This window comes from Bombina bombina, chromosome 1 (genome assembly GCF_027579735.1).
Source record: "Bombina bombina isolate aBomBom1 chromosome 1, aBomBom1.pri, whole genome shotgun sequence".
In the NCBI taxonomy this organism is placed as follows: domain Eukaryota; kingdom Metazoa; phylum Chordata; class Amphibia; order Anura; family Bombinatoridae; genus Bombina; species Bombina bombina.
In genome coordinates, this window is record NC_069499.1 from 972,227,190 (window position 1) to 972,246,336 (window position 19,147).

Sequence of the window (19,147 nt, forward strand, 5' to 3'; positions counted from 1 at the left end):
CCCAAGATGGTTAGCGGTTACTGCAACTACATGCAACACTCAAAGAGACTTACTAAAGGCACTTGCATAACACTGTAAGACACAGCATCATTTTTACAATAAACCCTGTCTTGGTTTTCTTGTGGAATCAAAGTTTGAAATCAAACAATTCCTCCCATACACCATATAGCCAAAAGTATGTGGACAACTGACCTTCACACCTATCTGTGCGTGTTAGACATCCCATTCCAAAACCATGGGCATTAATATGGAGTTTCTCACCCATTTGCAGTTATAAAAGCCACAACTCTTTTGGAAATGCTTAAAGGGACAGTCAAGTCCAAAAAACCTCTCATGATTCAGATAGGGAGTGTAATTTTAAACAACTTTCCAATTAACTTTTATCACCAATTTTGGTTTGTTCTCTTGGTATTCTTAGTTGAAAGCTAAACCTAGGAGGTCCATATGCTAATTTCTTAAACCTTGAAGGCTGCCTCTAGTATAATTGCATTTTGACTGTTTTCACCACTAGAGGGCGTTAGTTCATGTGTTTCCTATAGATAACATTGAGCTCATGCATGTGAAGTTACCTAGGAGTCAGCACTGATTGGCTAAAATGCATGTCTGTCAAAAGAAATGAAATAAGGGGACAGTTTGCAGAGGCATAGATACAAGGTAATTACATAGGTAAAAACAGAATTTATGTTTACCTGATAAATTACTTTCTCCAACGGTGTGTCCGGTCCACGGCGTCATCCTTACTTGTGGGATATTATCTTCCCCAACAGGAATGGCAAAGAGCCCAGCAAGCTGGTCACATGATCCCTCCTAGGCTCCGCCTTCCCCGTCATTCGACCGACGTAAAGGAGGAAAATTTGCATAGGAGAAATCATATGATACCGTGGTGACTGTAGTTAAAGAAAATAAATCATCAGACCTGATTAAAAAACCAGGGCGGGCCCGTGGACCGGACACACCGTTGGAGAAAGTAATTTATCAGGTAAACATAAATTCTGTTTTCTCCAACATAGGTGTGTCCGGTCCACGGCGTCATCCTTACTTGTGGGAACCAATACCAAAGCTTTAGGACACGGATGATGGGAGGGAGCAAATCAGGTCACCTAGATGGAAGGCACCACGGTTTGCAAAACCTTTCTCCCAAAAATAGCCTCAGAAGAGCAAAAGTATCAAATTTGTAAAATTTGGTAAAAGTGTGCAGTGAAGACCAAGTCGCTGCCTTACATATCTGATCAACAGAAGCCTCGTTTCTTAAAGGCCCATGTGGAAGCCACGGCCCTAGTGGAATGAGCTGTGATTCTTTCAGGAGGCTGCCGTCGGCAGTCTCATAAGCCAATCTGATGATGCTTTTAAGCCAAAAAGATAGAGAGGTAGAAGTTGCTTTTTGACCTCTCCTTTTACCAGAATAAACAACAAACAAGGAAGATGTTTGTCTGAAATCCTTTGTAGCATCTAAATAGAATTTTAGAGCACGGACAACGTCCAAATTGTGTAACAAACGTTCCTTCTATGAAACTGGATTCGGACACAAAGAAGGTACAACTATCTCCTGGTTAATATTTTTGTTGGAAACAACCTTCGAAGAAAACCAGGCTCAGTACGTAAAAACCACCTTATCTGCATGGACCAGATAGGGCGGAGAACACTGCAGAGCAGATAACTCAGAAACTCTTCTAGCGGAAGAAATTGCAACCTAAAACAAACTTTCCAAGATAATAACTTAATATCTATGGAATGTAAGGGTTCAAACGGAACCCCTTGAAGAACTGAAAGAACTAGATTAAGACTCCAGGGAAGAGTCAAAGGTCTGTAAACAGGCTTGATTCTAACCAGAGCCTGAACAAACGCTTAAACGTCTGGCACAGCTGCCAGCCTTTTGTGAAGTAAAACAGATAAAGCAGAGATCTGTCCCTTCAGAGAACTCGCAGAAAATCCTTTCTCCAAACCTTCTTGTAGAAAGGAAAGAATCTTAGGAATTTTATCTTGTTCCATGGAATCCTTTAGATTCACACCAACAGATATAGTTTTTCCATATATTATGGTAATTTTTCTAGTTACAGGCTTTCTAGCCTGAATAAGAGTATCTATTACAGAATCTGAAAACCCACGCTTTGATAAAATCAAGCGTTCAAACTCCAAGCAGTCAGTTGGAGGAAAACCAGATTCGGATGTTCGAATGGACCCTGAATAAGAAGGTCCTGTCTCAAAGGTAGCTTCCATGGTGGAGCCAATGACACATTCACCAGGTCTGCATACCAAGTCCTGCGTGGCACACAGGAACTATCAAGGTCACCGAAGCCCTCTCCAGATTGATCCTGGCTACCAGCCTGGGAATGAGAGGAAACGGGTGGGAATACATAAGCTAGGTTGAAGATCCAAGGTGCTACTATTGTATCCAATAGAGTCGCCTTGGGATCCCTGATTTGGACCCGTAACAAGGGGACCATGAAGTTCTGACGAGAGGCCATCAGAACCAAGTCTGGAATGCCCCATAATTGAGTTATTTGGGCAAAGATTTCCAGATGGAGTTCCCACTCCGCGCGGATGCTCCATCCATCGCCAGGGAACTCCTTGTTACCCCCCTGATGGTTGATATATGTACAGTCGTCATGATGACTGATTGAAACCTTATGAATTTGGCTTTGCTAGTCGAGGCCAAGCCTTGAGAGCATTGAATATCGCTCTCAGTTCCATTATGTTTATCGGGAGAAGAGAGTCTTCCCGAAACCATAGACCAGAGTTTTCAGGGGTTCCCAGACCGCGCCCAGCCCACCAGACTGGCGTCGGTCGTGACAATGACCTATTTTGGTCTGCGGAAGCTCATTCCCTGTGACAGGTTGTCCAGGGTCAGCCACCAACGGAGTGAATCTCTGGTATTTGATCTACTTGTATCGTCGGAGACAAGTCTGTATAATCCCCATTCCACTGTCTGAGCATGCCCAGGTGCAATGGTCTTAGATGAATTCGTGCAAAGGAACTATGTCCATTCCGCAACCATTCAACCCTATTACTTCCATGGACTGCCGCTATGGAAGGAAGAAGAACAGAATGAAGTACCTGACAAGAGCTTAGAAGTTTTGATTTTCTGGCCTCTGTCAGAAAAACCTTCATTTCTAAGGAAACTATTATTGTTCCCAAGAAGGGAACTCTTGTTGACGGGGACAGAGACTTTTTTCTATGTTCACTTTCCACCTGTGAGATCTGAGAAAGGCTAGGACAATGTCTGTATGAGCCCTAGCTTTTGACAGAGACGACACTTGAATCAGGATGTCGTCCAAGTAAGGTACTACTGCAATGCCCCTTGGTCGTAGCACCGCTAGAAGGGACCCTAGCTACCCTTGTGAAAATCCTTGGAGCAGTGGCTAATCCGAATGGAAGTGCCACAGGTAATGCTTGTCCAGAAAGGCGAACCTTAGGAAACCAAAAATGTTCCTTGTGGATAGGAATACGTAGGTACGCATCCTTTAAGTCCACCGTGTCATGAATTGACCTTCCTGTCTGGATGGTAGGAAGGATCGTTCGATAGATGGTTTCCATTTTGAATGATGAAACCCTCTAGAAACTTGTTTAGAATCTTGAGATCTAAAATAGGTCTGAATGTTACCTCTTTTTGGGAATTATGAACAGGTTGAGTAAAAAACCCTATCCCTTGTTCTCCTAATGGAACAGGATGAATCACTCCCCATGCTTAACAGGTCTTCTACACAGTGTAAGAATGCCTGTTCGAAGATAATTGAGACCCGTGGAACCTTCCCCTTGGGGGTAGTTCCCTGAATTCCAGGAGATAACCTTGAGAAACTATTCTAGCGCCCAAGGATCCTGAACATCTCTTGCCCCAGCCCTGAGCAAAGAGAGAAAGTCTGCCCCCCACCAGATCCTTCCCAGATCGGGGGCCAACACTTCATGCTGTTTTGGTAGCAGTGGCAGGGTGACCTGGCCTGCTTACCCTTGTTCCAGCCTTGCATCGGCCTCCAGGCTGGCTTGGTTTGAGAAGTTTTACCCTCTTGCTTAGAGGGTGTAGAATTTGAGCTGGTCCGTTTCTGCGGCAAAGGGACGAAAATTTGGCTTCTTTTTAGCCTTAAAAGACCTATCCAGAGGAAGGGCGTGGCCCTTTCCCCCAGTGATGTCTGAAATAATCTCTTTCAAGTCAGGGCCAAACAGTGTTTTACCCTTGAAAGGGATGTTAAGCAAAAGCGCTCTGCGCGCCACGATAGCAAACCCTGGTATTATATTCGCCGCTAATCTAGCTAAATTGCAAAGCGGCATCTAAAATAAAAAGAGTTAGCCAATTTAAGAGCTTGAACTCTGTCCAAAACCTCCTCGTACGAAGATTCTTTATTGAGCGACTTTTCTAGTTCTTCGAACCAGAAACACGCAGCTGTAGTGACAGGAACAATGCATGAAATTGGTTGTAGAAGGTACCTTGCAGAACAAACATCTTTTTAAGCAAACCCTCTAACCTTTAATCCATAGGATCTTGAAAGCACAACTATCTTCTATAGGATAGAAGTGCGTTTGTTTAGAGTAGAAACCGCCCCCCTCGACCTTGGGGACTGTATGCATAAGACCTTTCTCGGGGTCGACTATAGGAACTAATTTCTTAAATATAGGGGGAGGACAAAAGGTATGCCGGGCCTTTCCCACTCCTTATTTACTATGTCCCGCCACCCGCTTGGGTATAGGAAAAACATCGGGGGGCACCGGAACCTCTAGGAACTTGTCCATCTTACCTAATTTCTCTGGACTGACCAAATTGTCACAATCATCCAGAGTAGATTATATCTCCTTAAGTAGTGCGTGGAGATGTTGAAATTTAAATTTAAAAGTTACAATATCAGGTTCTGCTTGTTGAGAAATTTTCCCTGAATCTGAAATTTCTCCCTCAGGATCAAAACCTCCCTCCTGGCCCCTTCAGATAGGTGTGAGGGTATGTCGAACAGATATCATCAGCGTCCTCTTGCTCTTCAGTGTTTAAAACAGAGCAATCACGCTTTCTCTGATAAGTAGGCATTTTGGAAAAAAAATGCATGCAATAGAATTATCCATTACAGCCATTAATTGTTGTATGGTAATAAGTATTAGGCGCACTAGATGTACTAGGGGCCTCTTGTGTGGGCAAAACTGGTGTAGACACAGAAGGGGATGATGCAGTACCATGCTTACTCCCCTCATTAGAGGAATCATCTTGGGCAATATCATATCTATGGCATTATTATCCCTACTCTTGTTTGGAACATTATGACACAAATATATCACATATATTTAAATGGGGAGACACATTGGCTTTCGATACATATAGAACATCGTTTATCTGATGGTTCAGACATGTTAAACAGGCTTAAACTTGTTAACAAAGCACAAAAAACGTTTTACAATAAAACCGTTACTGTCCCTTTAAATTTCAAACTGAACACACTGTATTACTGAATTTGTGAAAAAGTATGAAGGAATTGTTCAAATTTCACCAAAATTTCACCACAGTAACTTAAAGCCTTAACAAGTATTGCACACCAAATTTGAAAGCTTTAAACCCTCTAAAATAACGGACATTTACATTTAACCCCCTATACAGTCCCCAGGTATCTGCTTTGCTGAGACCCCAACCAAGCCCAGAGGGGAATCGATACCAAATGATGCCTTCTATAAGCTTTTTCAGTGGTTCTTAGCTCCTCACACATGCAGTCTGCATGCCATGCTTTCCAAAAACAAACTAGCGCCATTAGAGGCGCGAAAATGAGGCTCTGTCTATGACTAGAAAAGGCCCCAGTGAAAAAGGTGTCCAATACAGTGCCTGCCGTTTTTATTAAAACAATCCCCAAGATTTAACAACTATTAAAAGTAATAATCTGCCAAATATACTTAGTAAGTAATCGTTTTAGCCCAGAAAAATGTTCTACCAGTTTTTAAGCCCTAATGAAGCCCTTTATTCTTTTACTTAACCTAAGAAAATGGCTTACCGGTTCCCATAGGGAAAATGACAGCTTCCAGCATTACCGAGTCTTGTTAGAAATGTGTCATACTCAAGCAGCAAAAGTCTGCTCACTGCTTCCCCCCAAATGAAGTTAATTCCTCTCAACAGTCCCTGTGTGGAAACAGCCATCGATTTTAGTAACGGTTGCTAAAATCATTTTCCTCTTACAAACAGAAATCTTCATCTCTTTCCTGTTTCAGAGTAAATAGTACATACCAGCACTATTTTAAAATAACAAACTCTTGATTGAAGAATAAAAACTACATCTAAACACCAAAAAACTCTAAGCCATCTCCCGTGGAGATGTTGCCTGTACAACGCAAAGAGAATGACTGGGGAAGGCGGAGCCTAGGAGGGATCATGTGACCAGCTTTGCTGGGCTCTTTGCATTTCCTGTTGGGGAAGAGAATATCCCACAAGTAAGGATGACGCCGGTGGACCGGACACACCTATGTTGGAGAAAAGTGTATTATTATAACTATGCAAAACTGGGTAATGTATAATAAAGGGATTATCTATTTTGTTCAACAACAAAAAAACATAATTTATGTAAGAACTTACCTGATAAATTCATTTCTTTCATATTAGCAAGAGTCCATGAGCTAGTGACGTATGGGATATACATTCCTACCAGGAGGGCAAAGTTTCCCAAACCTCAAAATGCCTATAAATACACCCCCTCACCACACCCACAAATCAGTTTAACGAATAGCCAAGAAGAAGTGGGGTGATAAGAAAAAAGTGCGAAAGCATAAATATAAGGAATTGGAATAATGTGCTTTATACAAAAAAATCATAACCACCACAAAAAAAGGGTGGGCCTCATGGACTCATGCTAATATGAAAGAAATGAATTTATCAGGTAAGTTCTTACATAAATTATGTTTTCTTTCATGTAATTAGCAAGAGTCCATGAGCTAGTGACGTATGGGATAATGACTACCCAAGATGTGGATCTTCCACGCAAGAGTCACTAGAGAGGGAGGGATAAAATAAAGACAGCCAATTCCGCTGAAAATAATCACACACCCAAAACAAAGTTTAAAACTTATAATGAAAAAACTGAATTATAAGCAGAAGAATCAAACTGAAACAGCTGCCTGAAGTACTTTTCTACAAAAACTGCTTCAGAAGAAGAAAACACATCAAAATGGTAGAATTTAGTAAAAGTATGCAAAGAAGACCAAGTTGCTGCTTTGCAAATCTGATCACCGAAGCTTCATTCCTAAACGCCCAGGAAGTAGAAACTGACCTAGTAGAATGAGCTGTAATCCTTTGAGGCGGAGTTTTTACCCGACTCGACATAAGCATGATGAATTAAAGATTTCAACCAAGATGCCAAAGAAATGGCAGAAGCCTTCTGACCTTTCCTAGAACCGGAAAAGATAACAAATAGACTAGAAGTCTTTCTGAATTCTTAGTAGCTTCAACATAATATTTCAAAGCTCTACACTACATCCAAAGAATGCAATGATTTCTCCTTAGAATTCTTAGGATTAGGACATAATGAAGGAACCACCAATTTCTCTACTAATGTTGTTAGAATTCACAACCTTAGGTAAAATTTAAAAGAAGTTCGACAACTCCGCCTTATCCTGATGAAAAATCAGAAAAAGAGACTCACAAGAAAGAACAGATAATTCCGAAACTCTTCTGGCAGAGAGATGGCCAAAAGGAACAAAACTTTCCAAGAAAGTAATTTAATGTCCAAAGATTGCATAGGTTCAAACTGAGGAGCTTGAAGAGCCCCCAGAACCAAATTCAAACTCCAAGGAGGAGAAATTGACTTAATGACAGGTTTTATACGAACCAAAAGCTTGTACAAAACAATGAATATCAGGAAGATTAGCAATCTATTCTGTGAAAAAGAACAGAAAGAGCAGAGATTTGTCCTTTCAAGGAAACTTGCAGACAAACCTTTATCCAAACCATCCTGAAGAAACTGTAAAATTCTCGGAATTCTAAAAGAATGCCAGGAAAAATGATGAGAAAGACACCAAGAAATATAAGTCTTCCAGACTCTATAATATATCTCCCTAGATACGGATTTACGAGCCTGTAACATAGTATTAATCACAGAGTCAGAGAAACCTCTTTGACTAAGAATCAAGCGTTCAATCTCCATACCTTTAAATTTAAGGATTTGAGATCCTGATGGAAAAAAGGACCTTGTGACAGAAGGTCTGGTCTTAACGGAAGAGTCCACGGTTGGCAAGAGGCCATCCGGACAAGATCCGCATACCAAAACCTGTGAGGCCATGCTGGAGCCACCAGCAGAACAAACGAGCATTCCTTCAGAATCTTGGAGATTACTCTTGGAAGAAGAACTAGAGGCGGAAAGATATAGGCAGGATGATACTTCCAAGGAAGTGACAACGCATCCACTGCTTCCGCTTGAGGATCCCTGGATCTGGACAGATACCTGGGAAGTTTCTTGTTTAGATGAGAAGCCATCAGATCTATTTCTGGAAGACCCCACATTTGAACAATCTGAAGAAATACCTCTGGGTGAAGAGACCATTCGCCCGGATGTAACGTTTGGCGACTGAGATAATCCGCTTCCCCAATTGTCTATACCTGGGATATGAACCGCAGAAACTAGACAGGAGCTGGATTCCGCCCATACCAGAATTTGAGATACTTCTTTCATAGCCAGAGGACTGTGAGTCCCTCCTTGATGAATGATGCATGCCACAGTAGTGACCATGGTCTGTCTGAAAACAAATGAACGATTCTCTCTTTAGAAGAAGGCCAAGACTGAAGAGCTCTGAATAATTGCACTGAGTTCCAAAATATTGATCAGTAATCTCACCTCTGAGATTCCCAAAACCCCTTGTGGTGTCAGAGACCCCCACACAGCTCCCCAACCTGTAAGACTTGCATCTGTTGAAATTACAGTCCAGGTCGGAGGAACAAAAGAAGCCCCCTGAACTAAACGATGGTGATCTGTCCACCACGTCAGATTGTCGTACAATCGGTTTTAAAGATATTAATTGAGATATCTTTGTGTAATCCCTGCATCACTGGTTCAGCATACAGAGCTGAAGAGGCCGCATGTGAAAGCAGCAAAGGGGATTGCGTCCGATTGCAGCAGTCATAAGACCTAGAATTTCCATGCATAAGGCTAACCGAAGGGAATGATTGTGACTGAAGGTTTCGACAAGCTGATATCAATTTCTAGACGTCTCTTGTCTGTCAAAGATAGAGTCATGGACACTGAATCTATTCTGGAAACCTAAAAAGGTTACCTGTGTCTGAGGAATCAATGAACTTTTTCGGTAAATTGATCCTCCAAACCATGATGTTGAAGAAACAACACAAGTCGATTCGTATGGATTCTGCTAAATGTGAAGACTGAGCAAGTACCAAAGTATCATCCAAATAAGGAAATACCACAATACCCTGTTCTTCTGATTACAGACAGAAGGGCACCGAGAACCCTCGTAAAATTTCTTGGCGCTGTAGCTAGGCCAAACGGCAGAGCCACAAACTGGTAATGCTTGTCTAGGAAAGAGAATCTCAGAAACTGATAGTGATCTGGATGAATCGAATATGCAGATATGCATCCTGTAATCTATTGTAGACATATAATGCCCTTGCTTGAACAAAAGGCAGGATAGTCCTTACAGTTACCATTTTGAATGTTGGTATCCTTACATAACGATTCAATATTTTTAGATCCAGAACTGGTCTGAAGGAATTCTCCTTCTTTGGTACAATGAAGAGATTTGAATAAAACCACAGTCCCTGTTCCAGAACTGGAACTGGCATAATTACTCCAGCCAACTCTAGATCTGAAACACATTTCAGAAATGCTTGAGCCTTCGCTGGGTTTACTGGGACACAGGAAAGAAAAAATCTCTTTGCAGGAGGCCTTATCTTGAAGCCAATTCTATACCCTTCTGAAATAATGTTCTGAATCCAAAGATTGTGAACGGAATTGATCCAAATTTCTTTGAAAAAAACGTAATCTGCCCCCTACCAGCTGAGCTGAAATGAGGGCCGCACCTTCATGTGGACTTAGGAGCTGGCTTTGATTTTCTAAAGGCTTGGATTTATTCCAGACTGGAGATGGTTTCCAAACTGATACCGCTCCTGAGGATGAAGGATCAGGTTTTTGTTCCTTGTTGTGACAAAAGGAACGAAAACGATTATTAGACCTAAATTTACCTTTAGATTTTTTATCCTGTGGTAAAAAGGTTCCTTTCCCTCCAGTAACATTTGAGATAATAGAATCCAACTGAGAACCAAATAATTTATTACCCTGGAAAGAAAGGGAAAGCAGAGTAGACTTAGAAGACATATCAGCATTCCAAGTTTTAAGCCATAAAGCTCTTCTAGCTAAAATAGCTAGAGACATATACCTGACATCAACTCTAATGATATCAAAGATGGCATCACAAATAAAATAATTAGCAAGAGTAGAGACAGCCCCATCAACCTTAGGGATTTTGTCCCAAAACTCTAATCTGTCAGATGGCACAGGATATAATTGCTTAAAACGTTTAGTAGGAGTAAATGAATTACCCAAATTATTCCATTCCCTGGAAATTACTTCAGAAATAGCACTAGGGACAGGAAAAACTTCTGGAATAACTACAGGAGATTTAAAAACCTTATCTAAACGTTTAGATTTAGTATCAAGAGGACCAGAATCCTCAATTTCTAATGCAATTAGGACTTCTTTAAGTAAAGAACGAATAAATTTCATTTTAAATAAATATGAAGATTTATCAGCATCAACCTCTGAGACAGAATCCTCTGAACCAGAAGAACCATTATCAGAATCAGAATGATGATGTTCATTTAAAAATTCATCTGAAAAATGAGAAGTTTAAAAGACTTTTTACGTTTACTAGAAGAAGGAATAACAGACATAGCCTTCTTAATGGATTTAGAAACAAAATCTCTTATGTTATCAGGAACACTCTGAACATTAGATGTTGACGGAACAGCAACAGGTAATGTAACAGTACTAAAGGAAATATTACCTGCATTAACAAGTTTGTCATGACAAACAGTACAAACAACAGCTGGAGGAACAGATACCATAAGTTTACAGCAGATACACTTAGCTTTGGTAGCTCCAGCACCAGGCAGAGATTTTCCAGAAGTATCTTCTGACTCAGTTTCAACGTGGGACATCTTGCAATATGTAATAGAAAAAACAACATATAAAGCAAAATTGATCAAATTCCTTAAATGACAGTTTCAGGAATGGGAAAAAATGCCAGTGAACAAGCTTCTAGCAACCAGAAGCAATAAATAATGAGACTTAAATAATGTGGAGACAATAGTGACACCATATTTTTTTAGCGCCAAAAATGACGCCCACGTTATTTGGCGCCTAAATGCTTTTGGCGCCAAAAATGACGCCACATCCGGAACGCCGACACCTTTGGCGCAAAAGAACGTCAAAAATGACGCAACTTTTTTGGCGCAAATTTTTTTTTTCTGTTTCCGGCGTCATACGTGTCGCCGGAAGCAGAAAAAAAAAAAAAATTTTGCGCCAAAAAAGTCCGCGCCAAGAATGACGCAATAAAATGAAGCATTTTCAGCCCCCATGAGCCTAACAGCCCACAGGGAAAAAGTCAAATTTTAAGGTAAGAAAAAAACATAATTTATGTAAGAACTTACCTGATAAATTCATTTCTTTCATATTAGCAAGAGTCCATGAGCTAGTGACGTATGGGATATACATTCCTACCAGGAGGGGCAAAGTTTCCCAAACCTCAAAATGCCTATAAATACACCCCTCACCACACCCACAATTCAGTTTAACGAATAGCCAAGAAGTGGGGTGATAAAAAAGTGCGAAAGCATATAAAATAAGGAATTGGAATAATTGTGCTTTATACAAAAATCATAACCACCACAAAAAAAGGGCGGGCCTCATGGACTCTTGCTAATATGAAAGAAATGAATTTATCAGGTAAGTTCTTACATAAATTATGTTTTCTTTCATGTAATTAGCAAGAGTCCATGAGCTAGTGACGTATGGGATAATGACTACCCAAGATGTGGATCTTTCCACACAAGAGTCACTAGAGAGGGAGGGATAAAATAAAGACAGCCAATTCCTGCTGAAAATAATCCACACCCAAAAATAAAGTTTAACGAAAAACATAAGCAGAAGATTCAAACTGAAACCGCTGCCTGAAGTACTTTTCTACCAAAAACTGCTTCAGAAGAAGAAAATACATCAAAATGGTAGAATTTAGTAAAAGTATGCAAAGAGGACCAAGTTGCTGCTTTGCAAATCTGGTCAACCGAAGCTTCATTCCTAAACGCCCAGGAAGTAGAAACTGACCTAGTAGAATGAGCTGTAATTCTTTGAGGCGGAGTTTTACCCGACTCAACATAGGCAAGATGAATTAAAGATTTCAACCAAGATGCCAAAGAAATGGCAGAAGCTTTCTGGCCTTTTCTAGAACCGGAAAAGATAACAAATAAACTAGAAGTCTTACGGAAAGATTTCGTAGCTTCAACATAATATTTCAAAGCTCTAACAACATCCAAAGAATGCAACGATTTCTCCTTAGAATTCTTAGGATTAGGACATAATGAAGGAACCACAATTTCTCTACTAATGTTGTTGGAATTCACAACTTTAGGTAAAAATTCAAAAGAAGTTCGCAACACCGCCTTATCCTGATGAAAAATCAGAAAAGGAGACTCACAAGAAAGAGCAGATAATTCAGAAACTCTTCTGGCAGAAGAGATGGCCAAAAGGAACAAAACTTTCCAAGAAAGTAATTTAATGTCCAATGAATGCATAGGTTCAAACGGAGGAGCTTGAAGAGCTCCCAGAACCAAATTCAAACTCCAAGGAGGAGAAATTGACTTAATAACAGGTTTTATACGAACCAAAGCTTGTACAAAACAATGAATATCAGGAAGAATAGCAATCTTTCTGTGAAAAAGAACAGAAAGAGCAGAGATTTGTCCTTTCAAAGAACTTGCGGACAAACCCTTATCTAAACCATCCTGAAGAAACTGTAAAATTCTCGGTATTCTAAAAGAATGCCAAGAAAAATGATGAGAAAGACACCAAGAAATATAAGTCTTCCAGACTCTATAATATATCTCTCGAGATACAGATTTACGAGCCTGTAACATAGTATTAATCACAGAGTCAGAGAAACCTCTTTGACCAAGAATCAAGCGTTCAATCTCCATACCTTTAAATTTAAGGATTTCAGATCCTGATGGAAAAAAGGACCTTGTGACAGAAGGTCTGGTCTTAACGGAAGAGTCCACGGTTGGCAAGAGGCCATCCGGACAAGATCCGCATACCAAAACCTGTGAGGCCATGCCGGAGCTACCGGCAGAACAAACGAGCATTCCTTCAGAATCTTGGAGATTACTCTTGGAAGAAGAACTAGAGGCGGAAAGATATAGGCAGGATGATACTTCCAAGGAAGTGATAATGCATCCACTGCCTCCGCCTGAGGATCCCGGGATCTGGACAGATACCTGGGAAGTTTCTTGTTTAGATGGGACGCCATCAGATCTATTTCTGGAAGTTCCCACATTTGAACAATCTGAAGAAATACCTCTGGGCTGAAAAGACATTCGCCCGGATGCAACGTTTGGCGACTGAGATAATCCGCTTCCCAATTGTCTATACCTGGGATATGAACCGCAGAGATTAGACAGGAGCTGGATTCCGCCCAAACCAAAATTCGAGATACTTCTTTCATAGCCAGAGGACTGTGAGTCCCTCCTTGATGATTGATGTATGCCACAGTTGTGACATTGTCTGTTTGAAAACAAATGAACGATTCTCTCTTCAGAAGAGGCCAAAACTGAAGAGCTCTGAAAATTGCACGGAGTTCCAAAATATTGATCGGTAATCTCACCTCCTGAGATTCCCAAACTCCTTGTGCCGTCAGAGATCCCCACACAGCTCCCCAACCTGTGAGACTTGCATCTGTTGAAATTACAGTCCAGGTCGGAAGCACAAAAGAAGCCCCCTGAATTAAACGATGGTGATCTGTCCACCATGTTAGAGAGTGTCGAACAATCGGTTTTAAAGATATTAATTGAGATATCTTTGTGTAATCCTTGCACCATTGCTTCAGCATACAGAGCTGAAGAGGTCGCATGTGAAAACGAGCAAAGGGGATCGCGTCCGATGCAGCAGTCATAAGACCTAGAATTTCCATGCATAAGGCTACCGAAGGGAATGATTGTGACTGAAGGTTTCGACAAGCTGCAATCAATTTTAGACGTCTCTTGTCTGTTAAAGACAGAGTCATGGACACTGAATCCATCTGGAAACCCAGAAAGGTTACCCTTGTCTGAGGAATCAAAGAACTTTTTGGTAAATTGATCCTCCAACCATGATCTTGAAGAAACAACACAAGTCGATTCGTATGAGATTCTGCTAAATGTAAAGACTGAGCAAGTACCAAGATATCGTCCAAATAAGGAAATACCACAATACCCTGTTCTCTGATTACAGACAGAAGGGCACCGAGAACCTTTGTAAAAATTCTTGGAGCTGTAGCTAGGCCAAACGGCAGAGCCACAAACTGGTAATGCTTGTCCAGAAAAGAGAATCTCAGGAACTGATAATGATCTGGATGAATCGGAATATGCAGATATGCATCCTGTAAATCTATTGTGGACATATAATGCCCTTGCTGAACAAAAGGCAAGATAGTCCTTACAGTTACCATCTTGAACGTTGGTATTCTTACATAACGATTCAATATTTTTAGATCCAGAACTGGTCTGAAGGAATTCTCCTTCTTTGGTACAATGAAGAGATTTGAATAAAACCCCATCCCCTGTTCCGGAACTGGAACTGGCATAATTACTCCAGTCAACTCTAGATCTGAAACACATTTCAGAAATGCTTGAGCTTTTACTGGATTTACTGGGACACGGGAAAGAAAAAATCTCTTTGCAGGAGGTCTCATCTTGAAACCAATTCTGTACCCTTCTGAAACAATGCTCTGAATCCAAAGATTGTGAACAGAATTGATCCAAATTTCCTTGAAAAAACGTAACCTGCCCCCTACCAGCTGGGCTGGAATGAGGGCCGCACCTTCATGTGGACTTAGAAGCAGGCTTTGCCTTTCTAGCTGGCTTGGATTTATTCCAGACTGGAGATGGTTTCCAAACTGAAACTGCTCCTGAGGATGAAGGATCAGGCTTTTGTTCTTTGTTGAAACGAAAGGAACGAAAACGATTATTAGCCCTGCTTTTACCTTTAGATTTTTTATCCTGTGGTAAAAAAGTTCCTTTCCCACCAATAACAGTTGAAATAATGGAATCCAACTGAGAACCAAATAATTTGTTACCCTGGAAAGAAATGGAAAGTAAAGTTGATTTAGAAGCCATATCAGCATTCCAAGTTTTAAGCCATAAAGCTCTTCTAGCTAAAATAGCTAGAGACATAAACCTGACATCAACTCTGATAATATCAAAAATGGCATCACAGATAAAATTATTAGCATGCTGTAGAAGAATAATAATATCATGAGAATCATGATGTGTTACTTGTTGCGCTAAAGTTTCCAACCAGAAAGTTGAAGCTGCAGCAACATCAGCCAAAGATATAGCAGGTCTAAGAAGATTACCTGAACACAGATAAGCTTTTCTTAGAAAGGATTCAATTTTCCTATCTAAAGGATCCTTAAACGAAGTACCATCTGACGTAGGAATAGTAGTACGTTTAGCAAGGGTAGAAATAGCCCCATCAACTTTAGGGATTTTGTCCCAAAATTCTAATCTGTCAGACGGCACAGGATATAATCGCTTAAAACGTTTAGAAGGAGTAAATGAATTACCCAATTTATCCCATTCTTTGGAAATTACTGCAGAAATAGCATTAGGAACAGGAAAAACATCTGGAATAACCACAGGAGCTTTAAATACCTTATCCAAACGTTTAGAATTAGTATCAAGAGGACCAGAATCCTCTATTTTAATGCAATTAGTACTTCTTTAAGTAAAGAACGAATAAATTCCATTTTAAATAAATATGAAGATTTATCAGCATCAACCTCTGAGACAGAATCCTCTGAACCAGAAGAGTCATCAGAATCAGAATGATGATGTTCATTTAAAAATTCATCTGTAGGGAGAGAAGTTTTAAAAGATTTTTTACGTTTACTAGAAGGAGAAATAACAGACATAGCCTTCTTTATGGATTCAGAAACAAAATCTCTTATATTATCAGGAACATTCTGCACCTTAGATGTTGAAGGAACTGCAACAGGCAATGGTACTTTACTAAAGGAAATATTATCTGCTTTAACAAGTTTGTCATGACAATCAATACAAACAACAGCTGGAGGAATAGCTACCAAAAGTTTACAGCAGATACACTTAGCTTTGGTAGATCCAGCACTAGACAGCGATTTTCCTGTAGTATCTTCTGACTCAGATGCAACGTGAGACATCTTGCAATATGTAAGAGAAAAAACAACATATATATAAAGCAAAATTGATCAAATTCCTTAAATGACAGTTTCAGGAATGGGAAAAAATGCCAAAGAACAAGCTTCTAGCAACCCGAAGCAATGAAAAATGAGACTTAAATAATGTGGAGACAAAAGCGACGCCCATATTTTTCGCGCCAATAAGACGCCCACATTATTTGGCGCCTAAATGCTTTTTTGGCGCCAAAATGACGCCACATCCGGAACGCCGACATTTTGGGCGCAAAATAACGTCAAAAAATGACGCAACTTCCGGCGACACGTATGACGCCGGAAACGGAAACGAATTTTTTGCGCCAAAAAAGTCAGCGCCAAGAATGACGCAATAAAATGAAGCATTTTCAGCCCCCGCGAGCCTAACAGCCCACAGGGAAGAGTCAAATTTTTGAAGGTAAGAAAAAATGATTAAATCAAATGCATTATCCCAAATATGAAACTGACTGTCTGAAATAAGGAAAGTTGAACATTCTGAGTCAAGGCAAATAAATGTTTGAATACATATATTTAGAACTTTATAAACAAAGTGCCCAACCATATCTTAGAGTGTCACAGAAAATAAGATTTACTTACCCCAGGACACTCATCTACATGTTTGTAGAAAGCCAAACCAGTACTGAAACGAGAATCAGCAGAGGTAATGGTATATATAAGAGTATATCGTCGATCTGAAAAGGGAGGTAAGAGATGAATCTCTACGACCGATAACAGAGAACCTATGAAATAGACCCCGTAGAAGGAGATCACTGCATTCAAATAGGCAATACTCTCCTCACATCCCTCTGACATTCACTGCACGCTGAGAGGAAAAACCGGGCTCCAACTTGCTGCGGAGCGCATATCAACGTAGAATCTAGCACAAACTTACTTCACCACCTCCATAGGAGGCAAAGTTTGTAAAACTGATTTGTGGGTGTGGTGAGGGGTGTATTTATAGGCATTTTGAGGTTTGGGAAACTTTGCCCCTCCTGGTAGGAATGTATATCCCATACGTCACTAGCTCATGGACTCTTGCTAATTACATTAAAGAAAGCTGGTGTTGACTGTCCCTTTAACACAAGATTTTAGTATGTGTCTATTCAGCCATTTGTGAGTTCAAGTACTGATGTTGGACGATTCTGGCTCACAATTCTCCCCAAAGGTGTTTAATGTGGTTGAGGTCAAGGGCACATTCATTCTGAAACAGGAAAGAACCTTGCCCAAACTGTTGCCGGAAGCAACCAATGTCTATCTAGAATTAAGATGACCCTTTGCTGATACTAAGTGGCCTAATCCAAAACCCTGTTAAAAACAGCCCCAGACCATTATCCCTCCTCCACCAAAATTTATAGTAGGCGCTAAGCTTTCCAGTAGGTAGTGTTCCATGGCATCCATCACACCCAGATTCTTCCATCAGACAGCAAGATAGCTAAGCATGATTCATCACTCTAGGGAACACAATTACACTGATTTACATTACTCTAGTGGATGATTGGCATTGCGCATGTTGATGTGAGACTTGTGTACACAGCTGCAACGCCAGGGAAACTCATTTCATAAAGCTGCACAACAGATAGGCGATTTTTAGGCATTATGCACTTAATCACTCAGCAACCCTACTCTGTGTCTGCATATTCTACCACTTCGTGCCTGGGCTGTTGTTCCTAGATGCTTCCACTTCACAATAATAGTACGTACAATTAGCTGGAGCAAATCTGGTAGGGCAGACACTTCACAAACTGACTTGTAGCAAAGATGACATCCTAAGTTAGTTCCACTTTAAAGTCACCAAGCTCTTCTGTATGATCCATCGTACAGCCAATTATGGTCTATGGAAATTTAATGGCTATGTACTAGATTTTATGCACCTATCAGCAATGTGGGTGGCTGAAACACCCAAACTTAATTAGCAGGGGTGTCAACATACTATTTGCCATATAGTTTGAGAAATCTATCATGAAACACATGCAAATAAGCATAACGTTGATAGCTCTAACATTTACACCCATACTTCTCTAGGGGAAGCCTAGTAAACCCTGTCAAATAGCATGCTTTTGATACAAGGTGCATTTCTTGCAAACCTATGAAGAATAAATGTAATACAAGAGTTATGTTTATTAAAAAAATATTTGATTCAAAAAAGATAATCTAAGTGTTATATAATTCACATTAGCAAACCTTACAATAAGCATTCAGAAGAATCTACCACCTATGAATTAAATGTAACCCTAACAGGATATCACAGACAATGACAGAGAAATACATTTTAAAATATATTAAATTCCCAAACTAACCTCTGACCCTGAGCCAGGGCCTGGAGATTCTAGTTTCCTCTTCTTTCGAGGGCCAATAGCTGCTAATGCTGTTAGGTTTGCGTCTCGCTGCCTCATTTGCGCCAGTTCCTGTTGCTGCATCTGTTTTGGAACAGTAAATATTAGTAAATGGGAATGTATACTTGCATAGGGGTATTTTCCTAAACAAGGGGATCAGGGCACAACAAGTGAACATTTGAGGCATCGACACAAATAAGACTCAATCAAGATATCTATACTAAAATACTGTGGCACACTTTAAATGTAAGAATGCTCTTACCTCCTTGGCTTTCTGTTTTAACCGCAACTGTTCTGGGTCCTCTTGTCTTGATCGAGACTGTAGGATACAAATTGTGTTAGAATTTAAAGAAAAAAAAAGCTTTAATCTTTAAATAATAAGTATGGATTGCTGGTCTGCTATCTGCTACTTTCCTATT

The 19,147-nt window shown here is 40.3% G+C and overlaps 1 protein-coding gene across 1 annotated transcript in view; it reads right to left on the reverse strand.

The window, feature by feature from the left end:
* The window catches only part of TAF4 (TATA-box binding protein associated factor 4), a gene marked incomplete in the record, with an annotated part of 557,264 nt that overhangs the window by 7,507 nt on the left and 530,610 nt on the right, over positions 1-19,147 (reverse strand). Inside the window, 2 exon segments of the mRNA XM_053705882.1 lie at positions 18,693-18,812; positions 18,991-19,047. Coding sequence (XP_053561857.1) covers positions 18,693-18,812; positions 18,991-19,047 — 177 coding nt within the window.